We start from the raw sequence: 18,367 nt of genomic DNA, 5'->3' as shown, positions 1-18,367 counted from the left end.
TAATTTTAGTCATAGTGGTAAATCATCAGTTGTCATATGCAATCATAAGGTATTCTAATAAATGGGGTGATCATATTAAAGTTTTGTGGTAGATATAAATATTGCATTTTACAGATAACACAATTCTTCTTATTAAGCTGTAATATTCTGAGAGGCGGACAATGCTTGCAGGATCAATAGAAACACATATTTAACTAACAAACAAATAGCCGCTACCTATCTTTTGATTTATTTAGCTTACGGCACATATTGCAATTTACGAATTGTAGCCTGTGAGCTTGCAAGGTGATAATAGAATTAATTCCCAGAAGGAGGTTAGTTTGGAAATATACGCCATCAAATGCACTAAAGTCCAATGTTGTTCCAATTTCTATTCAATAAAACGCTGTTTTATGCATTGAAGCACAAAAGCAACTGGAACGTCAATGTATGTCATCCCACACTTAGGGAAATGATATCTCGAAACTGGTATCGTCCTCGAAATTCATTTAAGGTAGATGTGTCTTGCATGCTCACCGGCTTCCATTCGTAGCTTAGATTATGTGCCATAAAGTAATTAGCTAGGAAGTTAATTAGTGTTTTTTTGTTAATTAGATGAGTACGTGTTTCTATTTCTCGTACTAGTAATGAACGCCTCTTCGAATTTTCCACCTCAAGGACATGAGTAATGCTACCTGCTATAGGCCATTAAAAAAAATTGCATAACACTTAAAAACGGTCACCCGACCGGTATACCTCCGTAGGACCTCATGTATTCCTATGCATGCAGTGCACCTTGCCATGCATTTAAGCGAAACAATTGGACGGACGGACGGGTAGAGTCCCGAGTGAAGTAGCCCAAGTACGCGTACGCACTAATACACGCTGGGAGTATTTAAAGGAACACTAAAGCGAAACAATAAATCAGTTTAGACCAATGGAGGATTGTTTGAGAACCCTGCAGGTAGTCATTTAAAAAAATGTTTGATTGTTAGATAAGGAAATGAAGGTACAACTATCAGTATTTGAATTTCACGCCGAAACCCCAGCGCCGGTACGTCACCCTGACGTCAGGGATTCCAAATTATGTTTTCGCATTTGGGCCGCGTTGGCTGAATAAAGGTTCCCGAAACCTGCCAGGTTTAATATTTGGTTCCTTTAGAACACAATGTAGTCAATCTGTACCGCTATATATAATTAGTAGGCCCTAGAACATGCCATCAAAATCCAAGACGTCACAGCCCCCAGGTGCGGGAACTTAACTAAGCGTCGCCACCCGTATTTCGTTCTTGCGCTTTTTCTGGCTTACCAAACGTCTTATCCTTGTAAGAGTAGTGTTTTTGGTGTTGTAGAACGGTAATTTACTGATGCAGAAGAAATTATTTTTAAGTTTAGTGTCCCTTTAATAACTACCGGGTGCATGTTACCACTTCTATGCTTCCAGTACGCTTCCGTACTCAGCGCGGTTTGCAAACAGCAGACGCTGCGCTGCATTCCCTAGTCTTTGAGCAGCAGTCATGCGCAGGGTTGTTCAGATACTTCTAAAGCTGGCGCTTGCCTATCGGCGATGCCTGGTTATTCTGGCCCCCAATGGATGAACCCACAAGTTGACGTGCTTCCCATTGCTGCCACTTGCTGGCGACCTAAGCAGCCTCCGCAGGTCATAGGCTATGTCATCGCGTCTTCCCTTTCATAAAGGACTACCGTTTCGATGTACCAGTCATGTCATGAATACCAGCGATGTGATGGTAAGAGCACTTACATTTTCAGCCAGTTACTCTGAAAAAGAAAGACAATAAGAGAAAACGTGATTTACTACTGGATTTTGAAATCTTTCATTCCACTTGACAACAACAAATAGAAAGCTCGCGTTACATTCATCTGCTCTTCATCGTGAAAGCGAATCATATAGGCTATTTCAATACGCTACTACTTCAATATAACAACTACTACTTTCAATATTACACAAAGTGCCTATGACCATTGAATACGGACTAATTTGGACATTTGGCAGAAACGCTTATTTGACTGGCCGCACCTGAGACGCATTTATGTTGAGGTGGCACTTCCGGCGCCAGCAGATGCGTTCGTTTCCTTCAACTTGTTACTCGGTACAAATAACTTCACAGGGCGAATGTAGCGGAACAACGCGAATATGCACGGAGGCTTTGTTAATTGTTCTGTGCAGTACGGTTCAGTGCTAAATGTATAGCAACACGAACACTAAATCAGTTTAGAGCAGCAAATTATCCTTTAAACAGCCTACGAGAAAACTTTTACTAGAACAGAAACTGAAAGCTAATTACCTATCGCCAGAATTATACTATTTGTCGCAAGATATTAAAAATTGTCTGAACAGCAAAAACCCAATAAATACAATATATGACGTTAAGGTGAAAGGAAGGAAGAAGTTGGATTGGACTAGAGGAAGACGAAGTCTGGCAGTCGCCTGAACGCCATTAAACTCAGTTGTAAACATACATTATTTTACACTCGTGGGCCTGCTTTCTTCCTGCAACATTTTGGTGGAGGTGCGGGGTACAATCACGGAAGTTCGCAGCGGCCGTCATCTACCTGCCGCCACAATGGCAAATCAACCGACACAAGCAACAACGTCTCAACAGCCCGTGCCAACGGTCATCCTGACTCATCCGCGGGACCCAGGGACATTTTGTGGCACTGGCAACGCCGACGTCGAGGACTGGCTTGCGATGTACGAGCGAGTGCGCGACAACAACAGGTGGGACCCAACAATGACATTAGCAAACGTGATATTCTAAGAGGAACTGCGAAGCAATGGTACGACACACACGAAGCTGACCTAACGAGCTGGCATGTCTGCGAAGAAAAAATGCGAGACTTGTTTGGCAGACCTGTCGGTCGTCAGCTGGCAGCAAAAAAAGAACTTGCGTGCCGCGCTCAGACGTCTACAGAATCCTATGTCATGTACATACAGGATGTGCTGGCCCTCTGTCGCAAGGCTGATGACAACATGACCGAGGCAGACAAGATTGGTCACATACTGAAAGGTATTGCAGACGATGCCTTCAATCAACTGATGTGTAAGGATTGTGCCACTGTGGATGCAATTGTAAAGGAATGCCGGCGCTTCGAACAAGCGAAGGGCCGCCGCGTCGCTCTAACTTTGGACCGATTGCCCAATACCGCCGCGACATCTTCTTGCAAAGATGCGCCGCGGTTCGTTCATACCGCAGGACCGGAAGATATCACGCGCATCGTTCGCCGTGAGCTTGAGGCCATGGCTCCGGCTACAGTTCGTCCCGACTGTCGGGAAAGCATGCCCGCTATCTCCCTTATACAAGCGGTCGTTCGGGAGGAAATAGCAAGTTTGGGCATTCCATCTCTCTGCTCCGTCCGCCATACAAACACGTACCAGATTTCTCCGGCCGCTCGCTCCCAGACGCAAAGCTTTCCGCCACCCCGTCGCAACTCAGCTGACTGGTGCACAGCGGATGATACACCCATCTGCTTTAATTGTTCCGGTATTGGACACATCGCCCGACATTGCCGCAACCACTGGTCGTCGCCTCCTCGGTGGTCGTCTCCGAGTCACTACGGCCAAGTACCAGACCATCGTACTTTTTCGCCCTATATGCCGACTAGGAACATCAACGCCGACAGTGCTCCACCAAGATCCAGCCGCTCCCCGTCTCCGCAAGGTCGTAGGTGCCGTTCGCCTCTCGTTCACCGCTCTTCGTCCTCTTATGCAACCGGTCGCTTCGCTTCGGGAAACTAGGTGGTGCAGCTCCCGGAGGTGAAGCTGCAACTCCGACCCGGCCCACAAATCCTCTGTTGACCCTGCCTACATCTGGAAACTTACTGGACACTGAGGTTAATGGCGTTCAGGCAACTGCCAGATTTCGTCTTCCTCTAGTCCAATTCAACTTCTTCCTTCCCTTCACCGTAACAGTTGATGGCGTTCATGTTAGATCTCTGGTTGATACAGGAGCGCAGCTTTCAGTTATGAGCGCTGCTCTCCGCCGAAGGCTCAAAAAGGTTCTGACACCCGCCATACCGGGCACTGTGCGAGTCGCCGACGGAAGTACTTCATCTGTGCTTGGAATGTGCACAGCACGTGTGACAATTGGGGGCCATTATACCGTTGCTATATTTATCGTCCTTGAACACTGTCCGCACGACATAATTCTCGGCCTCGACTTCCTTTCGAAGCACTCTGCCCAAATTGACTGCTCCGCAGGTGTTGTACACTTGGACCTGCCGCTTCCTGCCGACGCAACACCTTGTGCTTCACACCGCTTATCTTCTGCTGAGTTTGCAAGGCTGTCTCCACAGGCGGCTACAAATGTCCTCCTGACGCCCTGTCCTCCCGTACCTGATGGTGAGTACGTCGTGTCGCCGCTTACTGGCGTGGTTTTGTCGCGCAATATTGCCCTGCCGAGCACCTTAATCCGGATCCGCGAAAACTGCACTCCCGTGCCCATCCTCAATTTTGAATTTTCGTCGCATGTGATGCCACATGGTATCGCCATAGCGCATATTACTCCTTTGGAAGAATCTGAGGTTTCTTCTTTGACCTCTGAATCCTTCCTCAGTACCAACGGACCTTTGTCACCCACTCCTCCGTACTAGATGCCTGCGGACGATGTTTCTAAGATGATCGCCCCTGACCTTCCTTCCGAGCAAACAGCAGCTCTTCGTCACCTCCTGTCATCTTATCGGGACATCTTTGATATGGCTGACCGTCCACTTGGCCAGACATCTGTTGTCACGCATCGCATCAACACCGGTGACGATAGCCACATTCATAGGCGGCCATATCGTGTCTCCGCAACAGAAAGGGCCATCATACAGAAAGAGGTAGACAGGATAATGGACAAGAACATCATTGAACCTTCCAGTAGCCCGTGGGCATCACCGGTTGTCTTATTAAAAAAAAGACAACTCGTGGCGCTTCTGCGCTGACTACCGTCACCTCAACAGGATAGGAAAGAAGGATGTTTATCCCCTGCCTCGCATTGATGACGCTCTTGACTGCCTTCACGGATCCCAATACTTTTCATCAATTGACCTCCGCTCCGGCTATTTGCAGATTAGCGTCGATGAAACGGACCGCGAGAAAACCGCCTTCGTCACACCGGACGGTCTGTACCAATTTAAAGTTATGCCCTTTGGATTATGCAATGCGCCAGCTACATTCGAGCGCATGATGGACTCTCTCATTCGCGGCTTGAAGTGGTCTACATGCCTCTGTTACCTCGACGGTGTGATTGTGTTTTCGCCGAACTTTGAGAGCCATCTGCGGCGCCTCACAACCATACTCTCCGTGTTTCGCAGGGCTGGCTTCCAGCTAAACTCCTCTAAGTGCCATTTCGGTCGCCGTGAAATTAACATGCTCGGCCATCTCGTAAACGCCGCCGCAATCCAACCTGATCCAAAGAAAGTTCACACCGTGCGAAATTTTCCTGTACCTTGTTGAACAAACGATGTCCGTAGGTTTCTGGGCTTATGCTCTTATTTCCGGCGATTTGTGAAAAATTTTGCCGACATCGCTCACCCTCTCACTGACCTTCTTAAGAAAGACGTCTCTTTCTCTTGGGGACCACTGCAGGAGAAAGCCTTCTCTACCCTGATTGACCAGCTTACAACTTCTCCAATTCAGTCACACTTTGACCCTTCTGCGCCCACTGAAGTACGAACTGACGCGAGTGGTCACGGCATCGGCGCAGTCCTCGCATCAGCGTCAACAGGGCCAAGACCGTGTCATTGCTTACGCTAGCCGCCTTCTTTCCATGCCCGAGTGAAATTACTCCATTACTGAGAGAGAATGTCTCCCGCTCGTATGGGCGGTCGCGAAATTTCGGCCGTACCTTTTCGGTCGGAGCGTCTGTGTCGTAACCGATCACAACGCCCTCTGCTGGCTCTCCTCTTTGAAGGACCCAACTGGACGACTTGCACGTTGGGCATTGCGTCTACAGGAATATACATATTCTATTATGTATAAGTCAGGGCGCCTGCATAATGACGCTGACTGCCTGTCCCGCAATCCCGTACATACCGATGCATACTCCGATACCGATGCATACTCGGACATCAGTGTTCTATCCCTCTCCGGCTTCCCGCATATTGGCGATGAGCAGCGCAAAGATTCTGTTCTTCGAACACTTATGGAACGCTTAAGCTCCTCGCCCAATGACCCGTCCCTCGGGATGTTTACCTTGCGCGATGGAACTTTATACCGTTGTAGTGTTCGTCCTGACGGCCCGGAGCTCCTCCTAGTCGTTCCCAAGCACCTTGGACTAGCCGTGCTCCAGCAACTTCACGATGCTCCTACTGCTGGACATCTGGGCATCTTCTGGCCCGGGATTTATCGCTCTGTGCGCCGTTATGTCGCTTCTTGCGACCTGTGTCAGCTCCGGAAGACGCCTGCTATGCCCCCCGCTGGTTTGCTGCAACCAATTGATATCCCTACAGAGCCCTTCTTCCGTGTGGGCCTAGACCTTCTTGGCCCCTTTCCAATTTCCATCAAAGGAAACAAACTGATTGCTGTAGCAACCGATTATGCCACGAGATATGCCATCGCATGAGCGCTACCAACCAGCTGTGCCACAGATGTCGCCGACTTCTTACTATACGACGTCATCCTGCACCACGGCGCCCCTCACCAGTTGCTGACAGATCGCGGCCGCTACTTTCTATCGATGGTCGTCGATGATCTGCTCCGCTCCTGTTCTACAGAACACCGAATTGCTACCGCGTACGACCCTCAAACGAACGGCCTCATCGAGCGACTCAACCGCACGCTAACTGAAATGCTGGCCACGCACGTTTCCGACGATCACCGCGACTGGGACGTCGCTTTACGATACATCACTTTCGCATAGAACTGATCCCGTCACGACACTGCCGGATTTTCACAATTTTACCTGTTGTATGGCCGCGACCCCACCTTGCCCTTTGACACGTTGCTATCTTCCGCAGTGCAATCACCCAGCACTGGTTACGCTCGCGATGCTATTGACTTAGCCGCCCAGGCCCGAGAAGTCGCCCGTCAACGCCTCACAGTCTCGCGAGCTTCTCAAAAGCGACGCTACGACCTTCGGCACCGAGACTCCCATTTTTCACCTGGCTCCCCTGTCCTTCTCTGGACGCCTTCACGTCGCGTCGGCTTGTCGGAAAAACTACTTTCCCGTTATTCTGGTCCGTACCAGATCTTACGCCAACTCTCCGACGTGACATACGAGATCGCCCCAGTCGGTCAGCCTTCAGTGCCTCCCAACGTCACCAGCGATGTTGTTCACGTCGCCAGCCTGAAGCCCTATATCCCCACATTAAGTAAGGCTCTATAACTTGCACCGGGACAGAGCTAGTCCGCCGGGAGGGTGATGTTACGGTGAAGGGAAGGAAGAAGTTGGATTGGACTAGAGGAAGACGAAGTCTGGCAGTTGCCTGAACGCCATTAACCTCAGTTGTAAATATACATTATTTTACACTCGTGAGCCTGCTTTCTTCCTGCAACAATATATATATATTGTACTGGAGAAGAACGCGCGGCAGGCACTGCTTCGAGGAAGACGATGACAACGTCTTGGTTGGAAGCCTTGTGTCTGTTGCCGAAGCTCTGTGTCCTCTCGCTACGTGCTCTGCTATCTGAGCGTCTAATCAATCGAACTATAACGCATCTTAACATTTGGTGGAGGTGCGGGGCCCTTCCCAAATCTCGAACTCCGCAGCCGGACGCTCCCTACCGTTTCTGCTATGTCTCAGGACGCTGCGCAGCCCGATCCTCCCATGGCATCGCCTGTCGTCTGCTCCGGTGATCCTCCGATCTTCAGCGGCGGCGACGACCATGACGTGGAGGATTGGCTCTCGTCATACGATCGCGTGAGTGCGCATAACAAGTGGGATGAGAAAGCCAAATTGACTAACGTCATCTTCTATCTTTCTGGAGTCGCGAATCTGTGGTTCCGGAATCATGAATCTAACCTTTCCACCTGGACAGCATTTACCCATTGTTTCAAAGAAGTCTTCGGTTGCCCTGCTGTGCGCAAGCTTCGCGCAGAACAACGCTTGCGTGGTCGCGCTCAGCAAAAGGGTGAGAACTTCACCAGCTACATCGAAGACGTATTTGACCTTTGCCGGCGCATTAATCCAGCCATGCCCGACTCTGAAAAGATCCAGAATGTCATGAAGGGCATAGAGGATGACGCCTTTCAAATGCTCTTGGCGAAAAATTCTCAAACGATCGACGAGGTCATTACACTGTGCCAGAGCTACGATGAGCTCCGCAAACAACGCCTTACCACGCACCGAGCTGTCGCGCCGGACGACACGCTTTCAGCTTTACCTGACAGTTCTAGTGCTGCTTCCGCCCACTCTTCGTTCCTCGACCAAATCAAGCAATTTGTTCGCGAAGAAATCGCGCGCCAACTGTCACTGCTGCCTGCTACCCAGTCGTCTGAGTCCTCTTTGTCCCCGGAACTGCGGCGCGTCATCCATGAACAAGTCAGCGACGCACTACCTCTCGCTAATCAGCCACCTTCAGCGACAGTTCCGCTCACTTACGCTGCCGTCGTCACCAGGCCAAGACCTCCGCCTGAAGTTGCGCATTACACGCCCACAAGCGGCTTCTATGCCTCGCCTTCTGCAGCTGCGAACTACGTGCCCAGAAGCGGCCCTACGCCCAGCTCCAAACTGTGCTCCGCTACCTAGACCCCCTGTTGATAATCCGTGGCGTACCCAAGACAATCGGCCGATCTGCTTCGCGTGTGGCTTTGCTGGACACGTGGCACGGTTCTGCCGCCGGCGAGGTTGGTATCCTCCCGATACTGCGAGACTTCAAGGGAATGCTCCTGACTCTCAGTCCCGCTATTCAGCATCAGTTCCGCACTTCGCTCCTTCATCTCGTGTTCCCCAAAGCTTCAACACTCGTCGGTCTCCATCTCCCTGTCGACGTTCCCTGTCCCCCATCGTCCGCCACCCTCCGGCTGTGGAGGAAAACTAAAAGGCGCAGTTCAAGAGGCAAGAACTGCGACCTCTTGGAACTGCCCAAGCCCTCGTTTATTCCCACCGAACGTCATTGAAGCTTTTGCCGAAGGTATCGCCGTTCACGCGCTTGTCGACACGGGTGCCGCAGTGTCCGTCATTGCCGACCAGCTTCGCCGTACGCTCCGAAAAGTCGCCATGCCGTTTTCTGCCATTTTGCTACGCACAGCAAGCGCTGATCCTATTGAGCCCTTAGGAACATGTACCGTTCGTGTCGCCATACAAGACAGTTTATACCACATTGAATTTGTTGTTCTTCCCCGCTGCTCTCACGCCATCATCCTAGGATGGGACTTCCTCTCATCTCATCACGCTATTATTGATTGTGCCCGTGCAGAACTTGCGCTGACTCCATTCTGCGGCAGTCTTTCTGAAGATTTGCCTCCACCTTCTGCTCGAGTGTTCGTTGCCACCGCCACTGATATCCCTCCTTTCTCTTCTGCCCTTGTACCCGTTTCCTGTGCTGCTTTCTACGATTCCACAGTTCTTTTCACGCCATCTCAACTTGCTGCACACCGTCATCCCTTCTTGCTTCCCTTTGCCCACCTTCCCTTTCGCCAGGGCTCCAGTGCACTTTACGTCTCGGATCCGTTTTCGTGTCCATCAAGCTTACATCATGGCGAGTGCCTCGGTTTTGCTGATGAATTCGACACGAGCTCTATCTACGATGTACCTGATGACTCGACTCCTCTTCACGTTGACGCCATGACTCTCTCTGTTTCTGCGCCTCCGCCTGCATGTGAGTTTGCTCCCTCTATTGACCCCAACCTCACTCCGAGTCAGCGCACGCCGATCGTCGACCTTCTTAACCGATTTCGATCTTCTTTCGACCTCCCGAAACAATGTTTAGGCTGTACCTCCACAGTCGTTCATCACATCGACACCGGCAGCCACGCGCCGCTACGCCAACGTCCATACCGTGTGTCCGCGATATATATATATATATATATATATATATATATATATATATATATATATATATATAGATATAGCTAAGCAATGAAGAGCGCAGAAGCGCGCACCAAGATTTCTGTGATGCTCAGTGGCTCGGGTTGTGTAGTGGGTGTGCTAACGCAAGCTTCAATGTCAGCTCCATCAGCCCCGCTGATAAACTAATACCGAAGAAGCTTACATTGACTTTGATCCTGTGCTGTGAGAAGTACCTGAAGGAAATTGCGCCCTAACTATAGGTTCCTTTGTTTGCAGGTTATATATTTTTCGAACTTCTGAGGCTAACAATCGGACGTTACATTTAAAGGGCAAAATCTGGGAGAAATTGAGAGGTCTGTCTGCTGGCACGAAAATGGGGGAGAAATCCGTAGTTCCGCTATCTGACAACCTCAAGATCTAAGTTTTCTGGTAAATTCTAAAAACGATTAACACAAGGACACATCTCCGTTTGGACACAAGCCATCTATTTGGAAGGCAAAGTAAATTACATGAACAAGTAATAGCAAAAAGAGCTGCTCGCATCAGATGTGATGAACCCATCTCTACCAATCGTCCTTTCCCGGCCGTATGATTACATTAAAACGAAGCCACGATAACATAAAGCAACAAGCAGATACGGGTTTCGCGATTCTTCTTTTTTTACTTTTTCATTGCGCTTTTTAACAATACAATGAAGTACAAGAAACATACTTCAAGAGAATGCCTCGCAGGATGTGTTATGCATTTTCGTATTTTACCAGCACTAGTTGAAACAAATTATCATATGCACTGGGAACATTTCTGTGTCAATACTAGACCGGTCGGGTCTTTGATCCTTGCCTGTTGTCGTTCTGTTTTGCTGGTTGCGACATAGGATTTGCTACAAAATTATTGGCATACGGAATAAATGAACACGCCATAATTTTTTTTAACGTAACGCACGGGCGCATCAGGTATTTGAGGGCAAAGCTTTGAACCACCATAGACATTACCATCCTCGTTCTATCTGTCTACGTGTCTACGCGCTTGACATAGCCCGCCTCAATCCCTCTGTTACCTATCTAGCACAATTATTCCGGGGTGTCGGCTCGCAGTCTGACACATGTGATGAAGTGCATTCTCCTAGTCGCCATGCACGCCGACCATAGCGACTTGGAGATCTCCTCCTTCTTGAATATCGCGGAAAGCTTCGTTTTCTCGGTGAGACAATAGTTGGTTGTCAATTATCGTCCGTGACATTGACAATGAAGCACTGGCCGTGGGAAGATCTCATTCAGATGGTTGAAATTCTCCAGCACGTGGAGGTCATGATCAGTAAAACCCTGAATAGCCGATCATGGCTACTGATGATCAGCGTCACGTGGCAGAAAAAGAAATCACGCTACCACTGGGTGACCTCCTTTTGCTTTAAGTTAGCTTTTCCTGAGTCCACAGTGCCTGCGCGAGCCAAGAAAGCTTGGTTTAGGAACTTCAGCGACCACGTCACCCTCAATACGGCGTCCTAATTCAGAACATATCAACCTGTAAGACGCTATGTAGGGCGGGCGTCACTGACAAAAGCACGAAAAAACAGCCACACGATGAGAAATTTTGCTTAAGCTTGCTACTGCGAAGCGCTGCCTAGCGTCAACACAGACATCGATGACAGAAATACGAACAAGCCGCCAAACAATGAGAAAACTTACTGAAGCCTGTTACTGTGACGTACTGCCTAACATCAACAGGCAGTATTTGATCCGAGTGTATAGACATTATCAAAACTGAATGTAATTAATATTTGAGGCTAAAATAATTTTATAATGGGAAAGCAGCGAAAGAAACACTGAAAATATTCGTTCGTAAGATACCGAGTCTTGTCGGAAATATGAATGCTATTCCTGAAGTCATCATTACATCCTCAAAATACTCGCACGTCCGGTAGTTGTACAAACACCCTTTCAATTTCGCAGCTACCATTCACGATGAATGCAGAGCAATGTAGGAGCGGCGTTAATTCACTTCCAAGCGCATTACCGCGGTTGAAAAGTAAGTGACATCCGGAAAATGCAATGCACTGTACCATTGTCGTATTCGTGTACGCGCTGCTACTAAAAAAGGAACAAGCTTTCGTTGACTAAAGACAGTCAGATGCGGTATATGTGCCATTTCTATATAGATGATGATGATGAAGCAAAATTTACTGGGCCCGAAATAAATCGGTGGTGCACGCAGGTACCAGACGGGGTGGTTCCCTAGTTACGGAACCCATATGTTCCCAGCAGCTCCTGGCCCCTGTCCGTCAGTGCGAGCTGAATCGGTAGGGTGGGGCTGGATAACAAGATCTCCCATCGCTCAAGGGGTTGGGGACTGCGGGTGTTGGTGGGAAGGGGAGGAGGGGGGGCCTTGAGTTCTGTGCACTCTGCCAAGACGTGCGGCAGGGTGCCCTTTTCTCTTCTGCAAAAAGGACAGAGGATATCGTATTCCGCAGGGTACATGCGGTTCATGAGTAGGGGATGCGCAAGCGATCCCGCCTGCGCTTGACGCAGGATCGTCTGTTGTTGCCTGGTGAGTTTGGGGTGCGGTTCTGCTAGTCTGCACCTTTCCTCTCGGTACATCCGGGTAATGTCCCGAAAGCTGGCAACCGGGCGCGGTAGCTCTTACGGCTCGTGCTCGGTCCGGATTGACATTTCTATATAGGCCAGTTTGCGTGCTTATCGTAAGCGAAAATGAGGCGTGTACCATAACCGTGTATTAATATCCGTGGATATATTGACCACCTGCTCACCAAACTTTTGCAGTATTCATATGTTTTGCAACACCTGCCCTTATTAGTATCATTTAAGAAAGGACAGACTTCGTGGAAAATTCACGTTTATGCGCATCTTCAGACAATCCCGTCGGGTCAAAAAAAAACAAAAAAAAACAGGAGTTATTGGCCTTTACCCGAAAACGACGTACTCTGAATGTATGTCAGTGCCATCTTTAATGTAACGTCCAGTTCCGTGCCCATAGAGTCACCCATCACAGCCTAAATGAAGCAATTCAATAAAGTTCGCAATCAGGCTATAGCTCTTCACCGATTATCTTAAAAATGCAGTAGACCAGAGGCATAACACAAATAGAGATGGTTTCATTTCTGTGCAGTATTCTGTGCGCTGCTCGGCTTTCGGAGGTGCTCAAAGACAGCTTGGCACGTGCACATTTGCTCCCACCTGAAATAAAAGCTGATGAAACAGTTTTAATAAGGCGCATATGCACTTACCCCTACTTCTTTTTTGTACGTCACCAGACGGTGGAACTTGTGCTTAATAGGCTTAACCAGGGTGGACACAAAACATTTTAATGTGCCCTTCTCAAATATTGAGGTTGACAAGCCCACCATGACGAGGTCTTCATCCAGACTAAGCAACTGCACGAAGAAACAGACAACTTTAGGGGGCAACGCTTTGCTGATGAATAAATAAAGTGAACAGCAGCTAGCGTAGAATTGCGCTTCTTGATTGAGAGGCTGTCAGTAAAAAGCTACAGAAATTCTTAAACTTGTCTGCTAATGCGTAAATATTGCTTGACTCGAATGTGGCTTCCAATTCGTTTAGATTTGCGAACTTGCTTTTCCTAGATCATCCACGCCTATCCATGGTCTTTCCGGTGGCGAAAAATGCATAGGCCTTAGTAAGATTGTAAGATTTTCTGACCTAATCCGGCCGCTTGGATGCAATTGTACCAAGGGAACCGGAACTCTGGGCGCAAGCGCGTCTCCATAGAGCAGACCGATCCAACGGGAACACCAGCTGCCGCACTAGAGTTTGAGGCGTTGCGTGACGGGAGAGTGCATCGCCGTGATGCCATGTCACCCTCGCTGTCGCTCTCACAAGGACTTACAGGGGTGCTACTGCTTTACACGCTAACGGATGTAGCCACCACCGGAATCTATATAGCTTTCTATCGGCTGCCCTAACACAGGTTGGGATAGTCGGTAACGAGAAGGCGAATGGCCGCAGATGGATGGAAGCATGGATACTATGAACGTTCCCGTTGGAACGGGGCGGTGGGTTTCGCTACCAAGCTCTTGTTCCTACTCTTCTTTTGCCTAATGTTCTTCGTACCTTTAAGAAAACGAAAATGATTTGCATCACCAAACCGTCTCAACCCATATTGGGGACACTGTTCTTGTAAGCCTCCGTTGTTTGTCGTGTCCCGACTTTTCTTCAATCAAACTACCGCTCGGCTCTTACTAATTTTTATTGCCGACATCTTTCCCGCTGCTAACGCTGAACCCAAGGGCTTTGAGGATTGCAGGCGAGCCTAAATCGATCGCTCGACAAGTGTCTTCACATTCTCGTAATGCATGCTCCATCGTTTTCTTGTTCTCGTTCTTGCTCCTAGTGACCTGGCACAACCCACTATGCGGGATGGGCCCTGAATTGCGCGGTGAGAAAACTACTTTACCGCCGCAAGCACATGGTTCTTCTTCCTTATTGTACCAGCTTTATAGGTGCATGTTCTAAGGAATCCTGATCACGCTTCGAAAAGTATAGTTTCCCTTTGAGTTATGAATTGTTTCTTTCCTGATTTCGTTTTGCTTTCTCTTAAGCAATTATTCATATAAGTTTTCTTTTCCATTGCCGCCACCGATGATATTTTCGCAGCATGTCTGACTTTCCGCTTGACGTTGTTTGTTGTCATAGTACTTAATATTCCCCTCAGTCACAGTGTACAAATTTGTGTATGCGACTTATTTTCCTTTTCTGTGCAGTGGCGGCAACTAATGGACGACGAACATTACGTTTACAGTACATCGGACCTTCTGTATACCTAAATTACCTTCATTTTACTTTTGAGGGAAACATTTTCCTTCAGATGACGGCTCCCGTGAAAACACTACCATGTTTGACGTGGCGTTTGCTATGACGCAGACGATTGTGGTAGCAATTTCGAAATAATTTTTCTTCTTTTTAGCAGTGTTAGCCAAGTTACTTTTGCATGTAGTTTCAGTGGGTAACTCAATTCTTTCTATGAAGAAACCTAGCATGATTGACAGTAAGATAATTCGATATTTAGTGATAGTGCATTTTATGTTGGCCAATCATAATTACAAAGGGTCATATTATAACATTGTCTTGCTTGCAATGACCTCTCGAGCACCTTCGCGTAAAAGTATGTATATTTCACAGGTTTATCGACTATCAATAATAATTCGTGAGTGAAGGGGCTATACCGGTCGCCCACTTGCTCGTAACCTTCCTTCTTCTTGTCCTCCACTGTGAATAAATGGTTTTCTTGTACAAGTAACTGAGCACTTTCCGAGCCCAATTACTTTCTGCCATATTCCTCAGTCATTCCTCATCATAACTTTTACTCTGAGCTTCCCTCATTTCAATACTTATCCCGCCCATACGGTCCTGCACAGCTTCATTTGTAATCTTTCCGTGAACACCCAATGCGAGGAAACCCACTGACCTTTGGTTTCCATCGAGCCCTGAATGTACCCCTCCTTTAAAGCAAACAACCGTGTTTCCAAAAGTAAGTTCAGGAACCATTAGAGAGAGAGATAAGATAATGCAGAGAAAGGCAGGGAGGTTAACCAGAGGTTGTTCCGGTTGGCTACTCTGCGCTGGGGGAAGGGTTAAGGGGGATAGAAAGAGAAACAGAGTGGAAGGGGGAGATAGAAAGAAAGAGAGACAAGCACGAACAAAGCGCGTACACTACAGAGCGGTAGGGGGTGGCATTCTTAGAGTCTGTCGTGAAGCCCCGTAGACCGCAGGAACCTTAATAACGCGAGTAAGGCCTTCAATGCGGATGTTCTTTGTGAGCATTGGCCTAAAGCTTTTAGTTCTGATATTTGACGATTGTCCAACTGGTCCAGTACTCTGCACATCACTTGTCTCTGAGCACTATATCGCGGGCAGACACAGATAATATGTGCGAGCGTCTCGTAGGTGTTGCATGTGTCGCACGTGGGGCTGTTGGCCATTCCAATGAGGAAAGCATATGAGTTCGTAAAGGCAACGCCTAGCCACAGGCGGTAGAGCATGGTCTGTTCACGTCGTGGTAACCCAGGCGGGAGGTGAATCCGTATGTCCGGAGACAACGAACGCAACCGACACATGGTGAAAACATTTGAGTCCCACAGGGACAAAGTACAATCACGGGACATCAATCGCAGCCCAGCCGCAGCGTCTGTTCGCGAAAGCGGAATGAAGACACGTTGACCACTTTCATGTGCAGATTGGGCGGCTTCGTCCGCGTGGTCATTCCCGCTGATGTTACAATGTCCTGGAAGCCACTGAAAGATTATATTGTGTCGCTTCTCATGGCTTTGATGATATATGCCCCGAATTTCTGAGGCCAGTTGTTCATTGGGTCCGTGGCGCATTGGGCTTCGTATGCACTGACGGGCTGCCTTGGCATCACTATAGACTGTCCATTGTTGTGGTGGCTTCTGGTTAATAAAATCAAGTGCAGCACAAAGCGCCGCGAGTTCTGCACCCGTCGATGTGGTCACACATGAAGTTCTTAATTAGATTTCCTCAGATTTTGTCGGGATGATGACTGCAGCAGCAGAGCTGTTGAGTTTTACTGAACTATCTGTGTATACATGTTGCCGGAATCTGGGAACGTTGTGAATGTGCTCCAAAGTTGCTTGTTTCAAAGCTTGCAATGGCGCTCCAGCTTTCTCCCTGATTCCTGGAATTGTCAGTTGCACTTGCGGCCGGTGCAGACACCACAATGGATCTGATAATCTTGTAGTGGGCGTAAATTCTGATGGCAAGTAGGACTGATGTCTTGCAATAATTTTGACAAACGTTGAAAGTGGCCTTTTTGCTGGCAAGCAAGCAAGATGGTGGGAGGGAATCCGAGTCAGGTGTCGGATGTGGGCTGTCAGGACATCTGTATCAATGTAGATTGTCAAAGGAATATCTCTGGCTATGGCCAATGTCGCAACCGATGATGTAGTTTTGGGGAGACCGAGACAAGTCCTGAGTGCCTGGGTTTGCACGCTCTGGAGCTTGCGGATATTCGTAGTGCAACTATTTCCTAGTACAGGTAAGCTGTAGCGAAGAAATCCCAAAAACAGTGCTTGATATAGTTGCAAAATTGATGGAACTGTTGCGACCCAGGACTTCCCGCCGAGAAACGCAAGAAGGTCCACAATGGCGGCCAAACGCTTTGTCATGTACGAAATGTGAGGGCTCCAAGACAAGTCTCTATCAATGATGACGCCAAGAAATTGGTGCATTCATCTATATCGTATAATTTGGTCATTATTGCGCAAAGCATACGGGGCCATCGATTTGCGAGTAAATGCAACGAGTGCACATTACTCAGCGGAAAGCTCCAGGCCTTGTCTTCTTAGATATGTTGACACAGCTGTTGAGGCTTTCTGGACTCGTGCGCGGACTTGTACACGTGTCACGACTGAAGCCGTTATGCAAATGTCGTCTGCGTATATAGAGAGCTCAACGGTTTGCGGTAACGCAACCATTACACCGTTCCACAAACCCTGGAGCACTTTGTACCTATTGTATCCCCATAGCGCTCTGTGCTTCATTATGGCTGCATTTCTCTTCCCTTTCTCTGTTATTGTTCCTTTTATGTGTTTCGATATATGTATTGCCTTCGTTCATCCATATAGCAAGGTATTTATATTTTTTTACCCGAGGTACTTCCTGGCCCTGTATTGGCACTGTCTGTTCACTGTTTTCACTGATTTTCTAACACTAAATTTCAAACCTAAATTCTCGCCTTCCTGTCCACAAATATTAGCCAGACGTTGCAAATAACATTGCTTGTTAGCAAGAAACACAATGTTCTCCGCATAAAAAAACATGGAAGCTGCTGCTCTACTACTGTACCCGCCTGTTGCTATGAGAGATAATACTTCCTTCTAGCGCCCTCTCCCTCTACACCGTGTAGATCATAAACAGCAGTGGTGATAAAGGACACCCCTGCCTCAGTCCCAACTTGATATTAACTTTCTCCTCACTCCTCATCCCTTCCCATTCAACGCAAACAATATTTTCTATGTATATCACTCTCAAAAGCTGTAGAAAATTGTCGCCTAAGCCTTCTCCTTCCAGAATATGCCACAAAATGTTGCAGTCTATGTTGTCATAGGCTCATGTATTGTCTAAACAGGCCGCATACAACGCTCTGGTTTCTACATTTGATATGTCAATACACTGACTAAGAAAAAATAAGTTATCATCTAAACGTCTACCTATTCTGAAACCGTTCAGAAGTTCTCCCAAAATGCAATTATTGTTTGCCCTTGCTTGCAGCTTTAATGTGTTGCCTGCATTGCTGGCCTGTATATTACCGATGTAATGGTCGACAGTCTATACGAGTGAATTCTATCTTTCTCCCCTCTACCTTTATAAATAAAATGTATTCTACTGTGTCGCCAACTGTCTGGTATGCGTCTATCTTTTACAGTTATTTCCACTGATTTCAC

The 18,367-nt window shown here is 48.0% G+C and overlaps 1 protein-coding gene across 3 annotated transcripts in view; it reads right to left on the bottom strand.

Moving 5' to 3' along the window:
* The window catches only part of LOC129385672 (uncharacterized), a 135,740-nt gene that overhangs the window by 47,180 nt on the left and 70,193 nt on the right, over nucleotides 1–18,367 (bottom strand). For all 3 annotated transcript variants that reach the window (XM_055072561.2, XM_055072562.2, XM_055072563.2), the window contains exons 5-6: nucleotides 13,175–13,321; nucleotides 1,742–1,758 (exon numbers count right to left, since the gene is read on the bottom strand). In XM_055072561.2, coding sequence (XP_054928536.1) covers nucleotides 1,742–1,758; nucleotides 13,175–13,321 — 164 coding nt within the window. The remainder of the gene's footprint in view (nucleotides 1–1,741; nucleotides 1,759–13,174; nucleotides 13,322–18,367) is intronic.

Source organism: Dermacentor andersoni, chromosome 7 (genome assembly GCF_023375885.2).
Source record: "Dermacentor andersoni chromosome 7, qqDerAnde1_hic_scaffold, whole genome shotgun sequence".
In the NCBI taxonomy this organism is placed as follows: domain Eukaryota; kingdom Metazoa; phylum Arthropoda; class Arachnida; order Ixodida; family Ixodidae; genus Dermacentor; species Dermacentor andersoni.
The sequence above is the reverse complement of the archived record's forward strand: the minus strand, read 5'-3'. Positions and strand labels throughout refer to the sequence as shown.